Source organism: Mobula birostris, chromosome 18 (assembly GCF_030028105.1).
Source record: "Mobula birostris isolate sMobBir1 chromosome 18, sMobBir1.hap1, whole genome shotgun sequence".
NCBI classification, from domain to species: domain Eukaryota; kingdom Metazoa; phylum Chordata; class Chondrichthyes; order Myliobatiformes; family Myliobatidae; genus Mobula; species Mobula birostris.
Window position 1 is genome coordinate 67,708,971 of NC_092387.1, and position 23,515 is coordinate 67,732,485.

Consider the following 23,515-nt stretch of genomic DNA (forward strand, 5'->3'; position numbering starts at 1 on the left):
GGCCAATCTCTTCTAACCTCTCTCATTAACAAGGTGTTTTCACCCACAGAACTGTGGTTCACTGGATATTTTTTCTTTTTGTTTTTCACACCATTCTCTGTAAACTGTAAAGACTGTTGTGCATGAAAATCCCAGGAGATCAGCAGTTTCTGAGATACTCAAACTAACCTGCCTGGCACCAACAATCATTCCACAGTCAAAATCACTTAGGTCAAATTTTTTCCCCATTCTGAATTTTGGTCTGAACAACAACAGAACCTCTTGACCATGTCTGCATGTTCCTATGCGTTGAGTTTCTGCCACATGATTGGCTGATTAGATATTTGCAAGCAAGTGTACAGGTGGCCACTGAGTGTATACTTAGAGATTGTGAACACCCCATCAAATATTCCTGTGAGCTTCTCCCACTGCTTCTCTATAACCTTCAACATGATTGATCCTTCAGCCAAGCCCTTGGCCCTTTAGTGAGATTTTATACTGCCATCCCAATGCCTTTGCATTCCTCGATCATTGCTTCCTTTCAGTGAAACAAATGGAGACGATGCAGTCATGTTAAAGAGAATGAAATTCAATGTAAATTTATTATCAAAGTACATGGATGTCACCAAAGTTCAAAGTGAACTTTCGAAGTAAAATTTAGTATCAGAGTACATACATGTTACCACATACAACCCAGAGATTTTTTTTTGTGGGCATACTTAGCAAATCTAAAGAACAGTAGCTGTAAACTGTAAACACCAGCAACTATAAACTGTAAACAAACTGTGAAAATGAAGATATAATAAATAGCAATAAATTATGAGCATGAAATACCAAGATAACAGAATACTTAAATGAGTGTAGTTATTTCTTTTTCTTCAAGAGCCTAATGGTTGAGGGTTAGTAACCGTTCCTGAACGTGGTGATGTGAGTCCTGAGGCTCCTGTACCTTCTACCTGATGGCAGCAGCGAGAAAAGAGCATGGCCTGGGTGGTGAGGACCTTTGATGATGGATGCTGCTTTTCTACAGCAATGTTTCATGTAGATGTGCTCAATGACTAGGAGGGTTTTACTTCTGAAGTACTGGGCTGAATCCGCTACCTTTTGTAGGATTTTCTGCTCAAAGGCATTGGTGTTCCCATACCAGGATGTAATGCAGCCAGTCAGCACAATCTCCACCACACATCTATAGAAGTTTGCCAAAGTTTTCGATGACATGCCGAACCTCCGCTGACCTCCAAAGAAGTACAGGCACTGCTGTGCTTTCTTTACAATATATTTTTATGATGGTTCCAGGACAGATCTTCTGAGATAGTGACAGCCAGGAATTTAAAGTTACTGACCCTCTCCACCTCTGATCCTCCAGTGATTACTGGCTCATGGACCTGTGGTTTGCCTCTCCTGAAGTCTACAATCAGTTCCATGGATGTAGTGACATTGAGTGAGAGATTGTTGTTATTACACCACTTTGCTAAGTTTCAATCTCCCTCCTGTATGCTGATTCATCACCCCCCTCTAATACAGCCCACAACAGTGGTGTCATCAGCAAACTTGTATATGGTGTTGGAGCTGTACTTAGCCACATAGTCATAGGTGTAAAGTGAGTAGAGCAGGGGCTAAGTACAGATCCCTGTGGTGCTCTTGTGCTGATGGAGATTGTGCAGGAGATGTTTTTGCCAATCTTAACTGACTGGGGTCTGCAAGTGAGGAAATCCAGGATCCAGTTGCACACGGGGGTATTGAGGCCCAGGTCTTGGAGCTTACAGATTAGTTTTGATGGTGTTAAGTGCCGAGCTGCATCCTGATATGTGTATCTTTGCTGTTCAGGTGTTCCAGGGTTGTACGAAGAGCCAACGTGACAGCATCTGCTGCAGACCTTCCTGCCTTCCTGTTGCTTTGGCAATCGAATTGGAACAGATCCAAGTTGTAATTCAGACAGGAACTGATATGCTTCAACACCAGTTCTCAAAACACTTCATCACTGTGGGTGTAAGTGCCATTGGGTGATAGTCATTTAGACAGGATACCGGTACAGTTGAAGTCTGCTGGAAGCAGGTGGGTACCACCATAAAGTACCCTGAGATTTACTTTCTTGCAGCTGTTTGCAGTAGCTACAAAGAAAGAACATAGAATCAATGAAAAACTACACATAAAGACGGACAAACAACCAATGTGTAGAAGATAACAAATTGGTGTACCTAATAAAGTGGCCACTGTGTGTATTTGGTCTTTAGCAACTTTAACTTCTGGAAAAACTCTGGCCAGAATGCTGAAATTTCCTGTAATGCCTGTCATTACACTGACATGGTAGAAAAGGGAGTGCACGGTTGGATTATTTTTTGCTCAAGCAGCTTGTGCAAAGTCCTCTGATTTATTGAGGAAGAACGGCCCACATTTAATTCACTTCCTCTTTTCTCAGAAAAATAAGCCACATGATTCGAGAGTCTGTTGGCTGCTCGAAGATCTGCTGCCAGACAGAACAAGTGTTCTTGTGTTTTACATGGGTTACATTACTGGCTTTGTGTTCTGAAGGAGGAATGAAGCTGCTAGCTTGGGGACGCCCACGTATATAGCTGCCGCGCCCCAGTGGAATTTGAATCTACCTTGTGGCCACAGTCAAGTAAGTCCTGTTATTGCACTTGCTTAGGTGTTTCTTTACCATGTTCCATTCTGTGTGTTTTGGAAGAATCTGTCATTACACAGTGTGGAGAAGGAGCAGGATCTTGCTGTCCACTTCCATCGATCCCTCAAAGTAGCTGCGCAAGTTGATAGGGTGATCAAGAAGGCTTATGGAGTGTGTTGGTCTTCATTAGTTGGGAGATTGAGTTCAAGAGCTGTGAGGTAAAGCCCTGGTTAGACCATACTTAGAACATTGTATTCAATTTTGGACACCTCATTGTAGGAAGGATGTGGAAACTTTAGAGAGGGTGCAGAGGAGGTTTGTCAGGATGCTGCCTGGACTTGAGAATGTGTCTTATGAGAGTAGTTTGAGCGAGCTAGGGCTTTTCTCTTTGGAGTGAAGGGGAATGAGAGGTGACTTGATCAAGGTGTACAGATGAAAAGAGGCATAGGTGGTATGGCTAGCCAGAGACTTTTTCTCAGGACAGGAATGGCTAACATGGGGTCCCAAGCTGAAGGTAATCGGACGAATGTATAGTGGGAATTTGAGAGGTGATTTTTTTTTTTACTCAGAGAGCGGTGGGTGCATGGTACACCCTTCCAGGAGTGGTAGTAGAGGCAGATGGAGTGGTAGTAGAGTGGTAGTAGAGGCAGAAAGAGCGAGTCTCCAGCATGGGTTGAATGGTAAGGGGCTGCCTTCTTATAACTACTAATACTACGTCGACTCAGACCGAGGGGGCCGGTGTCGGGCACCTTATAAATGAATGCATTAAATCTCGGTGCTGTGGAACTTGATGCATCTGACTGCCTACTTTTGGTTAGTGGAGCGCTGGGAGTGCAGGAGGAGGTTCTGATTTCTCAGTGTTTGCCTCCACTGTGTAAATTGGTGAACATCTGGGGATCAGCCTGCCACAGCCTCCTTTCCTAACAGATGGGGTTTCCCACCAGGTGAGCTTTTGCAAGTTAACACCAGACAGCTTTGTTAACTTACAGGAACTTGCTGTTGTGGGCACTGGAATCAGTTAGTTAAAGCTGACAGAAGCCGAAACACTGAATACATGAAGTGAAAAATGAAAGGTCTGGTATGAGTGGCCACTATTGGTGAGCAGTAACTCAATAAGATGTCTATCCTACTATTCATCTAGAGCAGGGGTTCCCAACCTTTTTAATGCTATGGACCATTACCATTGGCCCCAGATTGATACCCCTGACCCAGATCTTCTGCCTCAATATAATTTTCCTTCACTATTCCCCATAAATATTTAATTTCCAAACAGTATCAGTCTCTCTTAGAAAGATAATGACTGAGCACCTGGTGTGTGAAGGGAACAGGGGTCTTGAGGAGTTGGGTGGAGCACCTGGTGAGTGAGAACCTGGATCCAGTGTCCCAGCCACTTGGACTGAGGTGGGGATGAGGGGCAGGCTGAGTGGGACAGAGCTGAGGACTGGGGTCCCAGTGAGTGGGTCATAGCTGAGATCGGAATCCCAGTATGTGGAATGGAATCATGATTTGAGATCCCGCTCACTTGTACTGAACTGGGATTGGGGTCTGTCTGTGTAGGGCAAAGCCAGGTTCGGGCATCCCAATGAGTCAGCTGGAGTGGGAGATGGGGGTCCTGCTGAGTGCTGTAGAGATGCCAATGCAACGGAACCCCAAGGCACAGCCATAATCAGGGTTCCTCTGAGTACAGGGGTACCGGGTGACGGTGTGTGGGTCAGAGCTGGGAACAGAGATTCCAGTATGTGGGTCAGAGCTGGGATGGGGCGGGGCTTCACAATGCATGGGATGGAACTGGGATTGAAGGGTTCCAGCATAAGGGACATAGCCAAGATCAGGGGGTCCAAGTTTGTGGGTCAGAGTCTGGATTGGGGATCCCGGTGTATGGGAATGAGCTGAGATCCGGGGAGGGGGGGGGGGGTGGGGTGGTCCTGATGAGTAGTCAGAGTGGGCCTGTGTGTGTGATGGAGCCAAGATCGAGGGTCCCAGTGTGAGGGACGCAGCCAGGATCAGGAATCCCGATGTGTGGGACAGAGCCAGGATCGGGGGTTCTGGTGTGTGTGACGGAGCTGGGTTTGGGGTTTCCGGTATGTGAGTCAGCACCAGGCTCGGGGATTCTGATGTTTGGGATGGAGCCTAGGTCGGGGGTCCCGGTGTGTGGGTCAGAGCAGGGTTTGGGGGCCCTTGTGTGTGTGATGGAGCTGGGATATGGGGCCCTGGTCACTTGGACTGAGCTGGGGGGATATGGCTGACAGGGATAGAACTGAGGATGGAGAACCTGGTGTGTGGTATGGAGCTGGGATCGGGGGTTCCCGTGTGTGCTAAAGAAATCCAAAGACATCCTGCAGTCCGGAGTTAGAACGGAGTTGAGGGAAAACTTTTTCACCCAGAGAGTTGTGGATCTGTGGAATGCTCTGCCTCAGAAGGCAGTGGAGGCCAATTCTCTGGATGCTTTCAAGAAAGAGTTAGATAGAGCTCTTAATGATAGCGAAGTCAAGGGATATGGGGAGAAGGCAGGAACGGTGTACTGATTGTGGATGATCAGCCATGATCACAGTGAATGGCGGTGCTGGCTTGAAGGGCCGAATGGCCTACTCCTGCACCTATTGTCTATTGTCTATTGTCCCAGTGAAGTCATTTCCCGTCATTCCAGTGACATACATCTTACATCTTACTCTGAGAATGCGCCCCCGCCTTCTACCACTACTAAGAGAACCACTCTCTTGTGGAGGTCACTGAGCATAGAACAGGGAGCAGTACAGCACAAGAAGGCCCTTCAGCCCACAAAGTCGGTGCTGGACATAAAACCAAATTAAACTAGATCCTTTCTGCCTGCATGTGATCCATATCCCTCCATTCTTTACAGATTCATGTATCTGTCTAAAAAGCTCTTTATCACCACCTTTATATCTGCTTGCACCACCGTCCCTCGCAGTCTATTCCACGCACCTGCCACTCTCTGTGTAAAATAAACTTTGCCCTGTAAGTTCTGTCAGAGTTTTCTGTGTCGCATTGATATTGTTTCTCATTCTTCTAAACTTACGAAGTTCGACGCCTGGCCTATACAATCTCACATTACAAAACAAGACCCTTATCCCAGCAGCAAGTTTGGCAATTCTTCGCTGCATTCTCTCAGTAGCAAGCAAATCCTTTAGGAACGGAGACCAAAATTGCACTCAACGTTCAAGTTCAAGTTGAACTTTATTGTCATCTGCCTGTACCAAACAGAACAGCTTTCCTCTGGACCACAGTGCACCCACAAATCATGTATAACACACACAGCATATAAAACCACAATATTACCACAAATAAGTTAATAAATTGTGAGTCAAAATGCATGTGGTGGACAGCGCAGGTAATCAGTAAACAGTAACCAGCAAACAGCTCGCTGTCTGTGTGATGAGACCTCGGTGGTGGCAGGGTATTCATTAGTCTCATAGCCAGAGGGAAGAAGCCGTTACCCAGTCTGGCAATCCCGGTCCTGATGCTCCTGTATCCCCCTTCCTGACGGCGGTGGGTCAAAGAGATTGTGGGATGGGTGGTAGGGATCCTCTCCAATGCATTGTGTCCTTCGTCTGCAATGATCCTGGAAAATGTCACACCTAGTGCGGAGGGAGACGCTGGTTATCCTCTCAGAGGTTTTAACTCGTCTCTTTAGGATCCTGCAGCTTCTGACCACACAATGATGCAGCCAGACAGGACACTCTTGATGGTACTTCTGTCAAGTCATACCTTCACCAAGACTCTTAAAAAATTATAGTGAAAACTCAAACTATCCAGCAATAAAGGTCAACATATCATTTGCCTTCCTATTTGTCTATTAGACCATAAGTGCATAAAAATAGGGACAGAATTAGGATCACAAACATGAGAAAATCAGCAGATGCTGGAAACCCAAGTAACACATATGGGGGGTGGGGGGGGCGGCCCGGTAGTATTGTGGTTAGCACATTGCTTTACAGTACCAGCGACCTGGGTTCAATTCCCGCCGTGGCTGTTTGGAGTTTGTACGTTCTCTCCGTGACTGCATGGGTTTCCTTCGGGTGCTCCAGTTTACTCCCACAGTCCAAAGGAGTACCGGTTGGTAGGCTAATTGATCATTGTAAATTGTCCTGTGATCAGGCTAGGATTAAATTGGGAGATTGCTGGGTGTGGTGGCTCAAAGGGCTAGAAGGGCCCACTGTATGTCGATTTTAGAAAATGCTTCAGGAGCTCAGCAGGCCAGGCAGTGTCTGTGGAAAAGAATAAACAGTCGTTGTTTCAGGCCCAGACCCTTCATCAGGACTGGGAAAAAAAATGGTGAGAGGTCAGAGTAAGAAGGCAGGGCACAATGAAGGAGAAGTACAAGGTAATAGGTGAAACTGGGAGGGGGAGGAGTGCAGTAAGAGTTGGGAGGTTGATTGGTAAAGTAGATAGAAGGCTGGAGAAAGAGGACAGAAGATTATGGAAGAAAGGGAGGAGGGAGGAGCTCCAGAGGGAAGTGATGGACAGGTAAGGAGATTCGGTGAGAGGGGGAAATCATAAATGGGGAATGGCGAAGGAGGGGCCAGAGCAGAAATAGGATGTTTTTCTCATCATATCTGCCCCACCATTTGACCATGGTTGATTTATTTTCCCTCTCAACCCCATTCTCCTGCCTTCTTGCTCGTAACCGTTGATACCCTTTCTAATCGATAATGTATTAATCTCCCCTTAAAAAAAACTCAATGAACATAGAACATATTTTGTCCATATAGTACATTTGTTATCATTGACTAGAACACCCATGTCCAATGAATATTCACTTCCCAATTGCTCACCTTTTGAAATATGCTCAATATTTTTCTTTATTGTATTAAAGTGGATAATCACACTTTTTAAACATTGTATTCCACCTGTGATAAAACTCCGGTAACTCTGTGGTGGGACTTTGGTGGTGTTGGACTGAAAGATTTGGAGTATTGTGAGCAGTTTTGGGTCCCTTATCTAAGAAAGGATGTGCTGGCATTGGAGATGATTGAGAAGAGGTTCACAAGAATCGTTCTGGAAATGAAAGGGTATGAGGAGCATTTGATGGTTCTGGGCCTGTACTTGCTGGAATTTAGAAGAATGAGAGGTGGGGGGAATCTCATTGAAACCTATCGAATATTGAAAGGCTTAGATAGAGAGGACATCCAGAGGATGTTTCCCATGGTGGGGGAGTCTAGGACCAGAAGGCACAGCCTCAGAATAAAGGGACGTCCTTTTAGAACAGAGATGAGGAGGAATTTCTGTAGCCAGAGGGAGGTGAACCTGTGGAATTCATTTTCATGGATGGCTGTGGAGGTGAAGTCACTGGATATATTTAAAGTGGAGGTTGATAGGCTCTTGATTAGTCAGGGCATCAAAAGTAAGAGAATGGGGTTGAGAGGGACAATATATCTGACATGATGGAATGGCAGAGCAGACTTGATGGGCTGAGTGGCCTAATTCTGCTCCAACATCTTATGGTCTTATGATTTTCTGGTAGTTGAATATTACCTATTATTATTGCAGCATACTTTTAATTCACCTTCTATTGAGTTCTCATATTTTTCACTTTTCTTGTCTGATGTTCCTTTTGGCCCCCATGCAATTTACAATATTTACCCTTGTTTTTATTTTAAACCATCACCCTTATTTTGTTCCACCAGATAGAGAGAGATAAGGAAAGGCCGAAGCAGCAGCAGGAAATGGATACTAAAGCATTGGATTTGGAGATTCTGGAAAGGCAAATCTCTGATTACCTGCACTTGCTCCCATCTTGTACTCAGGAAGAAAACAGGAAGTCATGCACTAGACTTGTCTCTCTCTTCCTCCAGGTACCTGCTTTCCACTTTGTGTCATCCCACTTGGATTAGATTTAGAATTGAGAAGGGTGGCACAATAGTGTAACGGTTAGCGCAATCGCTTTACAGTGCCAGTGATCAAAAAGCAGTGTTCAATCTCCACCGCTCTCTGTAAGGAGTTTGTACATTCTCCCCATGACTGCGTGGGTTTCCTCCACTTTCCTCCCACATTCCAAAGACGTATGGTTAGGGTTAGTGTTAGTAAGTAAGAGCTTGCTATGTTTTCGCCAAAGTGTGGTGACACTGCCAGGCTGCACCCTTGCTGACTTGATTTGATTCAAATGACGCATTTCACTAATGTACATGTGATAAATGAAGCCAATGTTTAAATGAATTAAAACAAGAAGACAGCTTTGAGTAGAACAATGAAAAAATGCCTTAGTTCAGGGTTTTGCTGGTTGATTCAAAAACCAAATGGTTGAAGGGAAGTGGTTGCTTTTGAACAAACTTCCTTTCCAGTGGAGTGGGACTTCAGGCTATTGTACCTTTTGTCTACTGGTAGTTGTGAGAAGATGGCATGACCCATAGTCATAGTCATAGTCATACTTGATTGATCCCGGAGGAAACTGGTTTTCGTTACAGTTGCACCATAAATAATAAATAGTAATAGAACCATAAATCATTAAATATTAATATGTAAATTATGCCAGTAAATTATGAAATAAGTCCAGGACCAGCCTATTGGCTCAGGGTGTCTGACCCTCCGAGGGAGGAGTTGTAAAGTTTGATGGCCACAGGCAGGAATGACTTCCTATGACGCTCTGTGCTGCATCTCGGTGGAACGAGTCTCTGGCTGAATGTACTCCTGTGCCTAACCAGTACATTATGTAGTGGATGGGAGACATTGACCAAGATGGCATGCAACTTAGACAGCATCCTCTTTTCAGACACCACTGTGAGAGAGTCCAGTTCCATCCCCACAACATCACTGGCCTTACGAATGAGTTTGTTGATTCTGTTGGTGTCTGCTACCCTCAGCCTGCTGCCCCAGCACACAACAGCAAACATGATAGCATTGGCCACCACAGACTCGTAGAACATCCTCAGCATTGTCCGGCAGATGTTAAAGGACCTCAGTCTCCTCAGGAAATAGAGACGACCCAGATGGTGAGGTAGAGCCTCGTATAGATACTAACGATGGTGGGGAGATGTGTGCCCATGTCGTATTGGGCCGGGTCCAATTACAAAATACACCAGGTGTTGAAGTCTGAATTAGCAAGAAACTAATGAGCATTTGTTGTGTGAGGAACTGAGATAATGTTCCAGGTCAGTGAATTCCAAAAGGGTGTTGAACTGCAGCTTTATTTTTTACAGTTCAGACAGTAACTTTCTGTGCTAAAGATTTCCATTGTTTATGTTAATTGTGAAACACTTTGGCTGATTTCCTCAGGAAAATCCAAAGGTGCCAAATTACAAATCTTTAATCTGATCAACCATTCTCGTTAACCCCCTCACTCTATCTATTACCCCATCACTGCACTGTAAACACTTTAAACCACTTTTTATAAAGCTGGTTACATTGTAAATACACGCTGGTATTCATGTATTTATGCACGTTTTATTTCAGATCTGTGGTTTAACTTCCAACTTTTTTTTTATTCAATTCTTTACTCTTTTAAGTTGTTGAATGTTTATTTTTTGCATGTTGTGCCAACACACCACCGCAAATTCCCAATACATGGTGAATGAAGTTGACTGTCGATCCTTGATCTTTTATAATCAGAATCAGGTTTAATATCATTGGCATGTCATCAAATATGTTTCTCGAAGATGAGAAAATCTGCTGGAAATCCAAGCAACATACACAAAATGCTGGAGGAACTCAGCAGGCCAGGTAGCATTTATGGAAAAGTGTAAACAGTCAATGTTTTGGGCCAAGAGCTTTCATCAGGACTTGTCATCTTTTTTTTCCAGTCCTGATGAAGGGTAATCAGCCCAAAATGACAACTGTTACTCTTTTCCATAGATGCTGCCTGGCCTGCTGACTTCCTTCAGCATTTTATGTGTGTTGCGTGAAATATGTTGTCTTATGGCAGCAGTACATTTCAATACATAATAAAAAACTATAAATTACAGTAAGAAATTTATACATAAAGTATAAAAATTAAGTAAGTATTGCAAATAGGGAGAGAAGAAGAAAAAATAATCGATTTCAAATTTTTTTGTAGACATGTGGATAAAAGGAATAATCTCTGTCATTAGGATGTAGATGTTTCCAGATTTCGATCAAACCATAATCGATTAAAAAAGAGTTAATAAGTGATGCTGAACAGCTCGGAAGCTGCTGGTTGGTTACATTATTGGCCAGAAGGGCTATTATATTGAAATGGAAAGATGCCTCTGCTCCCACTTTGATACGATGGTTCTCTCAGGTGATGCTATGTCTTAGTTTGGAGAAAATCAGAAGTCGAACTTTTGATCCTTGATTTGACTTTGAGAAAAGGTGGGGTTCTTTTGCCCACTACCATCATCTGATTTGAGTTAATTAAGATGGTTTCCTTCTGATTCTTGTTTAAATGGATCTGAGTTGGCGGATTGATGTTTTTCTTTTATGGAAGCTTGTATGGCGTACAGCTCCGGGCTTGTACTCCCAATGGTTTTTTTTTTGGTTTTTTTGTTTTTAGTTAGTAGGAGTCCTTTTTTCCCTTCTTTCTTCTTTCCAAAAAAATTGTTTTTACACTTTATTTTTTCTTCTTATTATTGATATATTGTTTAGCTTTGTTAATCAGTTATTTGGTAATTTAATTCCTCATTGTACATATTGACATGTTGACTTGATTACTTTAATTTTTTTTGTTGATCTTCAATAATAATTAATAAAAAAGATTTAAAAATGAAAATGAAAAAAAAAATTGAGGTAGTGTGCATGGGTTCAATGTCAATTCAGAAGCCTAATGGTGGAAGGGAAGAAGCTTTTCCTGAAATGTTGAGTGTGTGCCTTCAGGCTCCTGTACCTGCTTACTGATGGGAGCAATGAGAAGAGAACATGTCCTGAGTTAATGGGAGTACTTAATCATGGGTGTTGCCTTTTTGAAGCATCATCTTTTGAAGATAATCCAGTAGACCCTAGATTTGTTATCTGCTGACTCCACCCACCCTAACAGTCACTTATTCACTAAATTACCATCAGGGAGAATCAGGGAGACACTACAAGTCTATCACCACCAGGAATACATGTCATCTCTAAAGTTTCTTTCCTGTAGCTATCCAGCTTCTCAACAAAACTCACTCAGGTGTAATACCCTGACTGTCTCTGCACAACATCCATGAAATGGTCTTTCCTGCTGTCTGTGTTCTGTGATAATTATTGGAACTGTTCATATGTTCACATTTATTTAAGTTTGATTATTGATGTTTGTTCTGCTAATCGTTGGTTGCTCATGGCTGTTTGCATTATTGTTTTGTAAATTGTTGGTTGCTGTTGTGTTGTCTGTTATAGTATTGTCCTGTGTTTTATGCTTGGCACCGAACCATAATCAATATAGCGATTCTCTAACTTCCGCTAATGCCCCACCTCCCCCTCTTACCCCATCCGTTATTTATATACACACATTCTTTCTTTCACTCTCCTTTTTCTCCATTTGTCCCTCTGACTATACCCCTTGCCCATCCTCTGGGTTTCCCCCCCTCCCCCTTTTCCTTCTTCCTGGGTTTCCTGTCCCATGAGCCTCTCATATCCCTTTTGCCAATCACCTGTCCAGCTCTTGGCTCCATCCCTCCCCCTCCTGTCTTCTCCTATCATTTTAGATCTCCCCCTCCCCCTCCCACTTTCAGATCTCTTACTAACTCTTCCTTCAGTTAGTCCTGATGAAGGGTCTCGGCCTGAAACGTCGACTGTACCTCTTCCTAGAGATGCTGCCTGACCTGCTGCGTTCACCAGCAACTTTGACGTGTGTTGCTTGAATTTCCAGCATCTGCAGAATTCCTCGTGTTAGCAATTCTGATTCTGTTTCTAAACTCATTTATGAGGGAACTTTTACATTTTTTGGCACTAGGTGTAATGTCATGGCAATTGGTTTATTGTTATCATATGTGCAAAGATACAGTGAAAAGCTAGTTTTGCTTGTCATCCAGGCAGATCATTCCAAACGTAATGACGTTGAGGTAGCACAAAGGAAGAAGCAACAACTAAATGCAGAATAGAATGTTACAAAGTGAAGAGGGAAAGGCAGACAATATTGTACAAAGCCATGATGAGGTTGACTGTGAGGTCGAGTCCATCACTAACATAAATTTCTCTTTGAGCCTGGTGTTCGTTCTCAAGCTTTCTATCTTCTCCCTGATGGAGAGAGTTGGGAGGAGGAGGCTGAGGGGAGTTGAAATTGACCAGGTGAAAGGGGTTCTTGATTATGTTGGCTGCTTTCCTGAGGCAGCGGGAAGTTCAGACAGAATTAGTGGAAGGAGGCTGGTTTTCATGATAGATCACTATTCCCAACCGGTGGTAAGGATTTTGAGATGAACTGAAAACAAAAAAGTACTGAAAATACTCATCAGGCTAGGCTACATCAATGGGAAGAGAAACAGGGTTAACATTTCAAGTGAAAGACCTTTAATCAGGTTGGTCTTTGACCTGAAACATTGACTCTTCTTTTCTTCCCACAGATGCGGCCTGACCTGCTGAGGACCTCCAGCATTCTCTTTCAATTTCAGATTTCCAGTGTCTTTTTAAAAAAAATTTCAGGGATATTGAGGTCCCAGGTTTGCTTCTAAGTGTTGATCTCAGTTCCTAGAGATTTTTGTGCCTTTCAACAGGATGGTTGCAGGCACATAGAACAGGCATTTGATGGCTATAAGCATAAGAGATTCTGCAGATTAGATTATGAGAACACTCAGTCCTCTTTTATTGTCATTTAGAAATGCATACATGCATTAAGAAATGATACAATGTTTCTCCAGAGTGATATCACAGAAAAACAGGACAAACCAAAGACTAACACTGACAGAACCACATAATTATAACGTATAGTTACAGCAGTGCAAAGCAATACCATAATTTGATAAAGAACAAATCATGGGCACGGTAAAAAAAAGTCTCAAAGTCCCCGAGTCGATCAACTCCTGAGTCCCCGATAGCAGGCGGCAAAAGGGAGAAACTCCCTGCCATAAACCTCCAGGCACTGACAACTTGCCGATGCCTCGGAAGCAGCTGACCACAGCCGACACTGAGTCTGTCCATCTGAAAACTTTGAGCCTCCAACCAGCCCCTCCGATACAGCCTCCCAAGTGCCATCCTCTGCTGAGCGTCTTCGACCTAGCCCCGGCTGCTGAAACAAGCAAAGCCGAGAATTCGGGGCCTTCTGCTCCGGAAATTCCGTTACCACACAGTACTAGTGGCAGTGAAGCTGGCATTTCAGAAGTTTCTCCAGATGTTCCTCCGTACTCTCACGTCTGTCTCCATCAAATCAGAATTGTGCACAGTCCCCTACTTGATAGATTACAGATATCATTCACTGGAGAGGCCGCGCGCGCTGCTGTCGCGCCGCCATCTTCTCCTCCTCCTGGATGCTGGAAATTCAGAGTAACACATACAAAATGATGGAGGAACTTAGCGGATCAGACAGCATTTATGGAGAGGAATAAACAGTCCACATTTTGTGTCAAGACCCTTCATCAGGACGAGAAAGAAAGGGGAAGAAGCCAGAATAAGAAAGTGGGGGAAGGGGAGGAGCAGAAGGTGGCAGGTGATAGTTGAAGAAGGGTCCTCTTTCTTTCTTTATTACTCTTTTGATTGATCTTTTTAAAAGGCAAAGATACGGTCAAGAGGTGAATTAGTTCAAATACATATATCAGTTACATTATAAACCAAAATTAAGATAAATGTTGTCAAAATCATAGATAATGTTAAACTAGTGTAAAATATATAAAGAAGACGTGTCCTCATGAAGGATCTGGGACTGAAATGCCCTCTGCATATTCTGTTCCTCCAGCATTTTGTGTGTGTTGCTTTGGTGTTAGGTGAGACCAGGTGAGGGGGAAGGTGGGTGGGTAGGGGAGGGGGGATGAAGTGAGAATCATGAAGGAGATAGATGGAAAAGGTAAAGGGCTAGAGAAGAAGGAATCTAATAGGAGAGGAGACTGGACCATGGCAGAAAAGGAAGGAGGAGGGGACCCAGGGGGAGGTGGTGGGCAGGTAAGGAGAAGAGAAGGAGTAAGAGAGATGCCAGAATGGTTCAATCTTAATTTGATATTGAGGAACTTCAATTATCGAGATATGAGCTAGGATAGTAATTATATAATTGACAGTAGCTTCTGAAGTGTGTTGAGGAAGACTATTTTGATCAGTAGATGTTTGGTGCAATAAGACAGAATTGATTTGTTCTGGTAAATGATCCAGGCCAAATGGGGGAACTTGTAGGTAACCGTGAACCTTGATTTGACTTGATAATGTCATGAGAATTTAGAACACCCGTGGAAAAGGATATAGACCACACCAGGCTGAGGTGATCAATTGAAGAAGAACTGGAATTGAAGGCTGGCAGGTGAGACTTCTCCAGCATATGTGTAAGTATATTCCCATGGGACAGAAGTCAAAACCAGGTATTAAGACAAGGAACAACCAGGCTCAGAGGGAAATGACATGAGAGGCAAGGAAAGGGTATTAGAAAAGACTGACAGCAGACACAAGGGGAACTTACAAGGATTCTGTTGGAACAAATAGGGAAAGGTTCTCTCTTTCAATATTTTTATTGATATATAAATTGCATGAATACAAATACAAAATTCATAAGGATACAAGTAAATAATACAAATTACATTTAAATCACAGTAATATGATCACAGTATCCCATATTCCAAATCAATCATGTAGAAAAAAGATTGAATTATGAAATGAAATAAAATAAAATAATTGTATTTTATTAGAAAGCATCTACCCCCACTACCAAAATGAGTTGGTAAAAAAAAGAGAAGAAAAAAGGAAAATACTTTTCCATATGATATTATAATAATAATGGCTCAGATCCATACTTTAATAACAGTTCAAATATTATGAAAATAATTCAGAAAGGGTCCCCATAACATTAGAAAATCATGTTTAGAATCAGAAATCGAACAACGAATCTTCTCTAGATCAAGGCACAACATAACGTCAGGTAGCCATTGAGCATGAGTGGGCGGGGCGGCTTCCTTCCATTTGAGCAAGATCGCCCTCCTGGCCATAAGATACATAAAGGCCAATACCCGCAAATTAGATGGCTTCAATTTTGTAGCACTATCCTCAACAATATCAAACATGGCAGTCAAAGGATTGGGCTTAAAACTGACATTGAAGAGTACAGAAAAAGTTTGAAATACATCTTTCCAAAATTTTTCAAGGCTCAGACATGTCCAAAACATATGTATTAGTGTGGCCACACCATTAGTACATCTATCACAGTAAGGGGAAATAACTGCGTAGAAACGAAAGGGCTTGTCTTTAGTCATATGAACTCTATGTATCATTTTGAATTGTAATAAAGAATGACGAGCACATAATGATGAAGAATTAATTAATTTTAAAATAATCTTCCAGCTCTCTTCAGATATGAAAATCTGTAAATCCTTTTCTCAATCTCCTTTAATTTTATCTAAAGAGGCCTTTCTCAGTACCAACAGTAGATTATAAATGTAAGATTGATCCATTATCAAAGGGTTTCAGATTAAAAATTGTATCTGTTATATTCTTATCTGGACTTGTAGGAAATGTATGTAATTGATATCTTAAAAAATCTCTAATCTGTAAGTATCGAAAGAAGTGAGTGTTGGAAAGGTTAAATTTCGTTGAGAGTTGCACAAAAGAAGAGAGATTCCCTCCATCAAACAAATCCTGAAATTGTTTAATACCCAATCTATCCCATTCTTTAGAAGATAAGTCAATTAAAGATGGTTTAAAAAAACAATTAGGAAAGATGGGACTTGAGAGGGAGAATCTCAATAAACCAAAATGTTTTCTAAACTGTAACCAAATCCTCAAAGTATGTTTGACTACCACATTGTCAGTTAGTTTATTTAAAGATAAAGGAAGCGAGGATCCAAGAAAGAAATAATGGAAAATTTCATAACAGAGTTGACTTCCAAAGAAACCCATGTAGGGCAATTCTCATAGTTAATGTAATATATCCAGAACGTAATATAAGGTTTATAATTTGTTTTATTTATTAAGGGAAACTTAATTTATTATATAAGAGAAGAGATGATGCCGATTTGATGTTTGTGGAGAAGAGGGCATGAATGTGATCATGTCCTTTACATCAGTCCTTACAGAAGTTTGAAGTCAATTCAAAGTAAATTGATTATCAAAGTATATACTGCATAGCTCACCATATACAACTCTGAGATTCATTTTCTTGTGGGCATTAGCAATAAATACAAAGAAACAACTGAAAAAGCAAACAAAATAATAATAATAATAATAAATAAGCAATAAATATCGAGACCATGAAATGAAGAGTCCTTGAAAGTGAGTCCATTGGTTGTGGGAACAGTTTAGTGATGGGCTGAGTGAAGTTGAGTGAAGTTATCCCCTCTGGTTCAAGAGCCTAATGGTTAAGGGATAATAACCTGCTCCTGAACCTGGTGGTGTGTGTCCTGAGGCTCCTGCACCACCTTCCTGTCAGAGACGCTGCAGGCATATTGTGACAGGAAACTGAGGCCGTGAGTCTAAATGGGCTACAGGTTGATGAAAAGGAGGTATTGGAAAAGTAACAGTACTTAAAGAGGATAGTTACCTGGTTCAGGTAGAACATATCCCAGGTTGCTGATGGAAACAGCCCTTTGCAAGGAAAGGTGTCGGAATGTACTCAGCAATTAAGGATTGGCTTTAGGACACAGAACAGTACAGCGTAGCATAGGAACAGATCCTTCATTCCACAATGCTGTTGTGTTTAACTAATGAAACTAATAATCAAATGCCAAGTTGAGGGCATGTATTGTTGGCTCTGGATGCACGGCAGTACTTGTGGGCATCCCTCAGCACATTCTTGATACAAATGATGCATTTTGCTGCGTGTTTCAATGTACATGTGATAATTAAAGATTATCTTTATTCTTTAACTAAACTACATGAAATCCCTTCTGCCTACAGAATGTGCATATAAATTCCATTGTGCTTAACTAAGAGAAGCCAATGTAGCTTGGAAAGTGTTGAAATAGTAACAAGAACAGAATTAGTAATCAATGAATAAGTGTGAATTCATTAGAAAAAGCTAACATTGATTTTTAAAGGCAAATTATGTCTAACTAATATGCTCAAGCTTTTAATGAAGGAACAGAGATTAGAGAGTAAGAGAATATCTTTATTTGTCACATGTGCATCAAAACATCAAAACATACAGTGAAGTGTGTTGTTTGTGTCAATGATCAATAAAGTCTGAGTACTGTGCTGGGGGCAGCCCACAAGTGTCACCATACTTCCAGCGCCAACATAGCATGTCTGGAACTCACTAATCGTAACCTATGCATCTTTGGTATGTGGGAAGAAACTGGAACACTGGGAAGAAAACCATGCAGACACAGGGTGAATGTACAAACTCCTTATAGATAGCGGCAGAAATTAAACCCTGGTCTTCCGATTACTGGTGCTGTAAAGTGTTACGCTAATCATTACACTACTGTGCTGTCGATGCAGAGTGTCAATAGGAAATGTAGTTAATCTGGTACAGGTGAACTTCTGAAAACTTTTTGATAAAGGGCAGCATCGTTGGTTTATCACATTGGGGGAAAATCAGAAAGAGAGATTCAAGATCATTCGTTCAAGAATCATTCATCATTCAGAATTATTTAATGTCATTTCCAGTACACAACTGTAAAGGAAAATGAAATAATTGTTGCTCCCGATCTGATGCAACACAGAAAATACACTAAAAGATAAAGAGCATAAGAATAATAATAAAACACAATAAATTGTTGCAGTGAGGCGTTTGGGAGCAGACCCAACTGCAGGACACAGGCACGGAGAGTGGGTTAGGATTCTTATGCGGACTTGAACGTTGACTTGGACTCGGATCCTGGACTTGGACTTGACTTGGACACCGAGTGACAAAACCAAACAATGACAGACAATTTGTATCGCGGCTTGGAGCAGCGGTAAACAGCCTGCAATACTCAGCCGGACATGAGATGACAAAAACCAAGGACAGTCCATTCGTATCTCGACACAGGGTAGCACGTGAAGCGGCAAACGGCCAGGAAAACTCAGCTGGGCGGCAGGCTCTCGACTCGACCCAGGAACAGAGGATGACAGGCTTTCAACTCGACCCAGGAACAGCGGACGACAGGCTCTTGACTCGACCCAGGAACAGCAGACGACAGGCTCTCGACTTGACCCAGGAACAGCGGATGGCAGGCTCTCGACTCGACCCAGGAACTGCAGACAGCTGGCTCTCGACTCGACTCATTCTCGGTGGCCCGGAACGAGCGTAGCCGCCCTGCTGAGGTGACGAACCAGTAGCGAGTAGATGTAAGCCAGAGTTTTTATGCTGCCAGTTCGTATGAGGATCAGGTGCCCTAATCAAGGAGCCCAGTGGATCACGGGGAAAAGGAAATTAACTGAAATAAGGAGTCAACAGACTGGACCATGACAGTTCCACCCCCTCCCCAACGGGAGCCTCCAGGCGATCCAACAGGCCTGGATTATCGACAACCTGGGTGGGTGGGGGGGGTGGGTTTGGCAGGAGGGGACTCTGGTTAGTAAGACAGTGTCTATGCCCGCTGGGTCCATGTTTGGCTGGTCCGTTCTGCTGCAGTGAGGAATTTGGGAGCGGACCTAAGTGCAGGACACAGGCGCGGAGAGCGGGTTAGGATTCTTACGCGGACTTGAACACTGACTTGGACTTGGAGCCTGGACTTGGACTTGACTTGGACACCGAGCGACAAAACCAAACAATGACAGACAATTCATATCGCGGCTTGGAGCAGCGGTAAACGGGCTGCAATACTCAGCCAGACACAAGACGACAAAAACAAACAATGACAGACAATTCGTATCGCGGCTTGGTGCAGCGGCAAATGGCCTGCAATACTCAGCTGGACACAAGATGACAAAAACCAACAACGACAGTCCAATCATATCTTGACTCCGGGTAGCACGTGAAGTGGCAAAAGGCCGGCAAAGCTCAGCTGGATGGCAGGCACTCGACTCGACCCAGGAACTGTGGATGACAGGCTCTTGACTCGACCCAAGAACAGCGAACAGCAGGCTCTCGACTCGACTCATTCTCGGTGGCCCGGAACGAGCGTAGCCGCCCTGCTGAGGTGACGAACCAGCAGCGAGTAGATGTAAGCTGGAGTTTTTTTGCTGCCGGTTCGTATGAGGATCAGGTGCCCTAATCAAGGAGCCCAGTGGAACACAGGGAAAAGGAAATTAACTGAAAAGAGGAGTCAATGGACCAGACCATGACATAAATATAAATACATAAGATAGCTTATATGCGTCGATTGATTGAATGTCAATAAAGTGACTCTAGGCTGTACATAAAGTGACTGACAGGAAATGATAAATTAGTGATGGTGGGGTGGAGTTACTGAGTGGAGGTGTTGATCAGCCTTACTGCTTGGGGAAAGTAACAATTTTGAGTCTGGTGGTCCTGGTGTGGATGCTATGTTGCCTCTTCCTTGATGAAAGTAGGACAAACAATCCATAACTAGGGTGGGTGAGATCCTTGATGATATTACTAGTCCTTTTCTGGCACCTTGCTGTATATATGTCCTTGATAGTGGGTAGGCTGATGACAGTGATGCATTGGGAAATTTTGACTACCCGTAGTAGAGCCTTCCTGTCAGTCACAGTGCAGCTTCCCTACCAAGCAGTGATGCAGCTTCCATACCATGCAGTGATGTAGCTTCCATACCATGCAGTGATGCAGCTTCCATACCATGCAGTGATGTAGCTTCCATACCATGCAGTGATGCAGCTTCCATACCATGCAGTGATGCAGCTTGTTAGGATGCTCTCTACTGCGCATCTGTAGAAGGATGTGAGTATGGATGTGCAAAGTGCTGCACTCATCAGCCTCTACAGTGAGCTTTCCTGACTATGTAGGTTGTGTTCTGGGACCACGAAAGCTTGTCCGAGATGTGCGCTCCCTGGATTTGGAATTGGGTAAGTAACAGGAAGGCGAGCAGGAACAAGAAGTGACAGAGGAACTCCCCAGGGCCAGAACAAGGGAAATCGCTTTTCTTTTTCTAATCTTTAGTGACGACTTAGAGTTGGGTACATTGAACATATTCAAAATCATATTTTAAGTTTATTGCCCTGAGCACACATGCACAGGGTATAAATGCCATGAAAATTAGCTTTATGCAGCAGCAGTACAGTACATTACAGACAACAAAATTAAACTAGCATAAATTATACATAACTTACACATGTGCAGGAATAAACAATAAAACAAACCTAACATTAGTGTATCAAAGAAGAAAGATAAGGAAAAATGGTTAGAGGTAATTTTAGGGGTTTTCAAGTCATTTCAGGAAACAGTTGGCAGTGGGATGAAGCTGTTGTTGAAACTTGAGGTGTGGGTCTTCAGGCTCCTGTACCTCCTGACTGATGGCAGCATCAAGAATGGTTGGAGTGGATGTAGGATGTTGCCATCCTGAGATTTCACCCATTGTAGATGTTCTGGATGATGGGAAGAACTGTATTTATAATGGAACTGGCTGTGTCTTTTGCACTCATGTGCACTTGAGTTCTCATACCAGACCATAATGCAACCAGACAAATGCTTTCCACAGTGCATCTGTAGAAGGTTGTCAATGTCTTTGATGACAAGTTGAAACTCCTTAAGCCTTTAAGAATGTAGAGACACTGGTGCGACTTCTTCATGGTTGGATCAATGTACTGGGCCCAGGAGAGGACCCTTGATATATTGACACCTAGGAACTAGAAGCTGATCTTATTGTCCACTGCGTACTCTTCATTAAGATTTTGACAACTTGAAAGAGTTGGTTTTAATTGAAGAATTTAAAAGGTGCGTCCCTAATGACATAAAGGCATACTTAGATGAGAAGGATGCTGCCACTTTGCAGGAGTAAGACCTTCCAAAAGAGTAGCATGGATAGTTAAGGTAAACCGGAAATTAAATCTGGGACTAGTGACAAAAGTAAGGATGAGGCGAAGCAAGTGAAGGGGAAATATTCTGGTCTTACCTGTCCCTATTGTAGGAAACCTGGTCATATTATAGCTGTTTCCTTCTGAAAAAGGAAAAGGAGAAGGAAAAGGAGGCCGTTCCAGATGCCTGTGTTCAAAATGTCGAAACACCTGTGACCCCACGGGGTTCTGAACATTCTGATGCAGCCCTGTCAAAGGCTAAAACGTCTGGTCGGGTTAGGAAAGAATTCCCATCATTTTACGTCAGATGGGTTTGTTTCAGTAAAGGAAGGGTCAATCCTGGTACCAGTGAAAATTCCTCGAGATACTGCGGTTTCTCAGTCACATGTTAGACAGTGTTCTAAAGTTTAGTGATGAGACTGCCATTGGTGAGGTAAATCTTATTCGAGGTATAGGATGCGACGTTGTTCCTGTACCTCTGCACAAGGTAATTTTGAAGTCAGAGTTAGTTTCAGGACTTGTTAAAATAGTGCTATGGCTCAGTTTACTGGTGGAAGGTAATTCTTTGTTGTCAGGGAATGACCTAGCAGGTGGTAAAGTTGTTCCTGCAGTGCAGCTGACAACTAAGCCAATCAATGATGATTCAAAGATAGACCCTAACATTTATCCCTCGTGTGCAGTAACTCCAGCTAGGGCCAAGAAACTTGCCAATGCAGATGGTCCTGTGCAGCATGATTCGGCTACTCATGATAGCCCAAATAGGGAATCAGATTTTGATGATTTGTCAGGGACTTTCCCACCTTCATTGTTTCACCAGGATCCAGGTATTAAATCTGATAATAAAGATTTATCTCTGTCTAGGAAGGAGTATATAGCAGAATCGAGCAGAGACCCTGAGATTGAAGGTTTAAGAGAAAAAGCTATCTCAGGTGAGGAGATTGATAAAGTGCCAGTCGGGTTTTATTTAAAAGATAGAGTGTTACTGAGGAAGTGGAAACTATCTGGTGTTCCTGCAAGTGAGGAATAGGCAATTGGTCACCAGGTTGTAGTTCCTAAAGCCTATAGGGAATGAGATTTTAACTTTGGCCCATAGTAAGCCCTTGGGTGGACATCTAGGTGTAAAGAAAACTGTGAACAAAATTTTAAAACAATTCTTCTGGCCTAGTTTAAGGAAAGATGTTGCAATATTTTGCTTGACTTGTCACACTTGTCAGGTTGTGGGTAAACCTAATCAGATCACCCCAGTGGTCCCACTACAGCCCATTCCTGCATGTGGTGAACCCTTTTTAAGTTATTGTGGATTGTGTTGGCCCATTGCCAAAGACTAAGGCTGGTCACCAGTATTTGCTAACTATCATGTGTACAGCATCTAGATTTCCAGAGGCAATACCTCTCAGAAATATAAAAGCCAAAATTGTGTCGAAGGCTCTCGTAAAGTTTTTTTTTTAACTTTATTTGGTTTGCCTAAAGAAATTCAGTCTGATCAAGGGAGTAATTTTATGTCAGGATAATTCCAGCAGGTAGTTTACAAATTGGGAGCCGAACGGATTACATCATCTGCGTATCATCCAGAGTCCCAAGGGGCCTTAGAGAGATTCCATTCTACCCTCAAAACCATGATTAGGACATTCTGTATTGAAAATGAGAAGGATTGTGATGAGGGAGTTCATTTGCTTTTATTTGCAGTAAGGGAGTCAGTACAAAAGTCCCTAGGCTTTAGTCCGTTTGAACTTGTGTTTGGCCACCAGGTCCGAGGACCTTTGGCATTGTTAAAGGAACAGTGGTTTAACAATGACCTGCATGTTAATTTGCTAGATTATGTTTTGAAGTTCAAGGACAAATTGCAAAGGGCTTGCAACCTAGCAAAGGAAAATTTAAAATCAGCCCAGGAAAGAATTAAAACTTCGTACATTAAACAAGCCAGAATGAGGTCATTCAAGCCGTTTGTTTCCTGTACAAACAAACCCTCTACAAGCTAAGTTTCATGGTCCCTATGAAATTGTGGCTAAGGTAAATGATGTGGACTATGTAGTCAAAATACCAGATAGA

General features: G+C 42.8%; 1 protein-coding gene across 5 annotated transcripts in view; it reads left to right on the forward strand.

Moving 5' to 3' along the window:
- Nucleotides 1–2,400: 2,400 nt before the first annotated feature.
- wdfy4 (WDFY family member 4) overlaps nucleotides 2,401–23,515 on the forward strand; it is a 358,785-nt gene continuing 337,670 nt past the window's right edge. For 3 of the 5 annotated variants that reach the window (XM_072282880.1, XM_072282882.1, XM_072282885.1), the window contains exons 1-2: nucleotides 2,401–2,599; nucleotides 8,248–8,415. In XM_072282880.1, coding sequence (XP_072138981.1) covers nucleotides 8,287–8,415 — 129 coding nt within the window. In that variant the 5' untranslated portion in view covers nucleotides 2,401–2,599; nucleotides 8,248–8,286. The remainder of the gene's footprint in view (nucleotides 2,600–8,247; nucleotides 8,416–23,515) is intronic. The other 2 variants (XM_072282881.1, XM_072282884.1) reach the window with 2 other exon arrangements.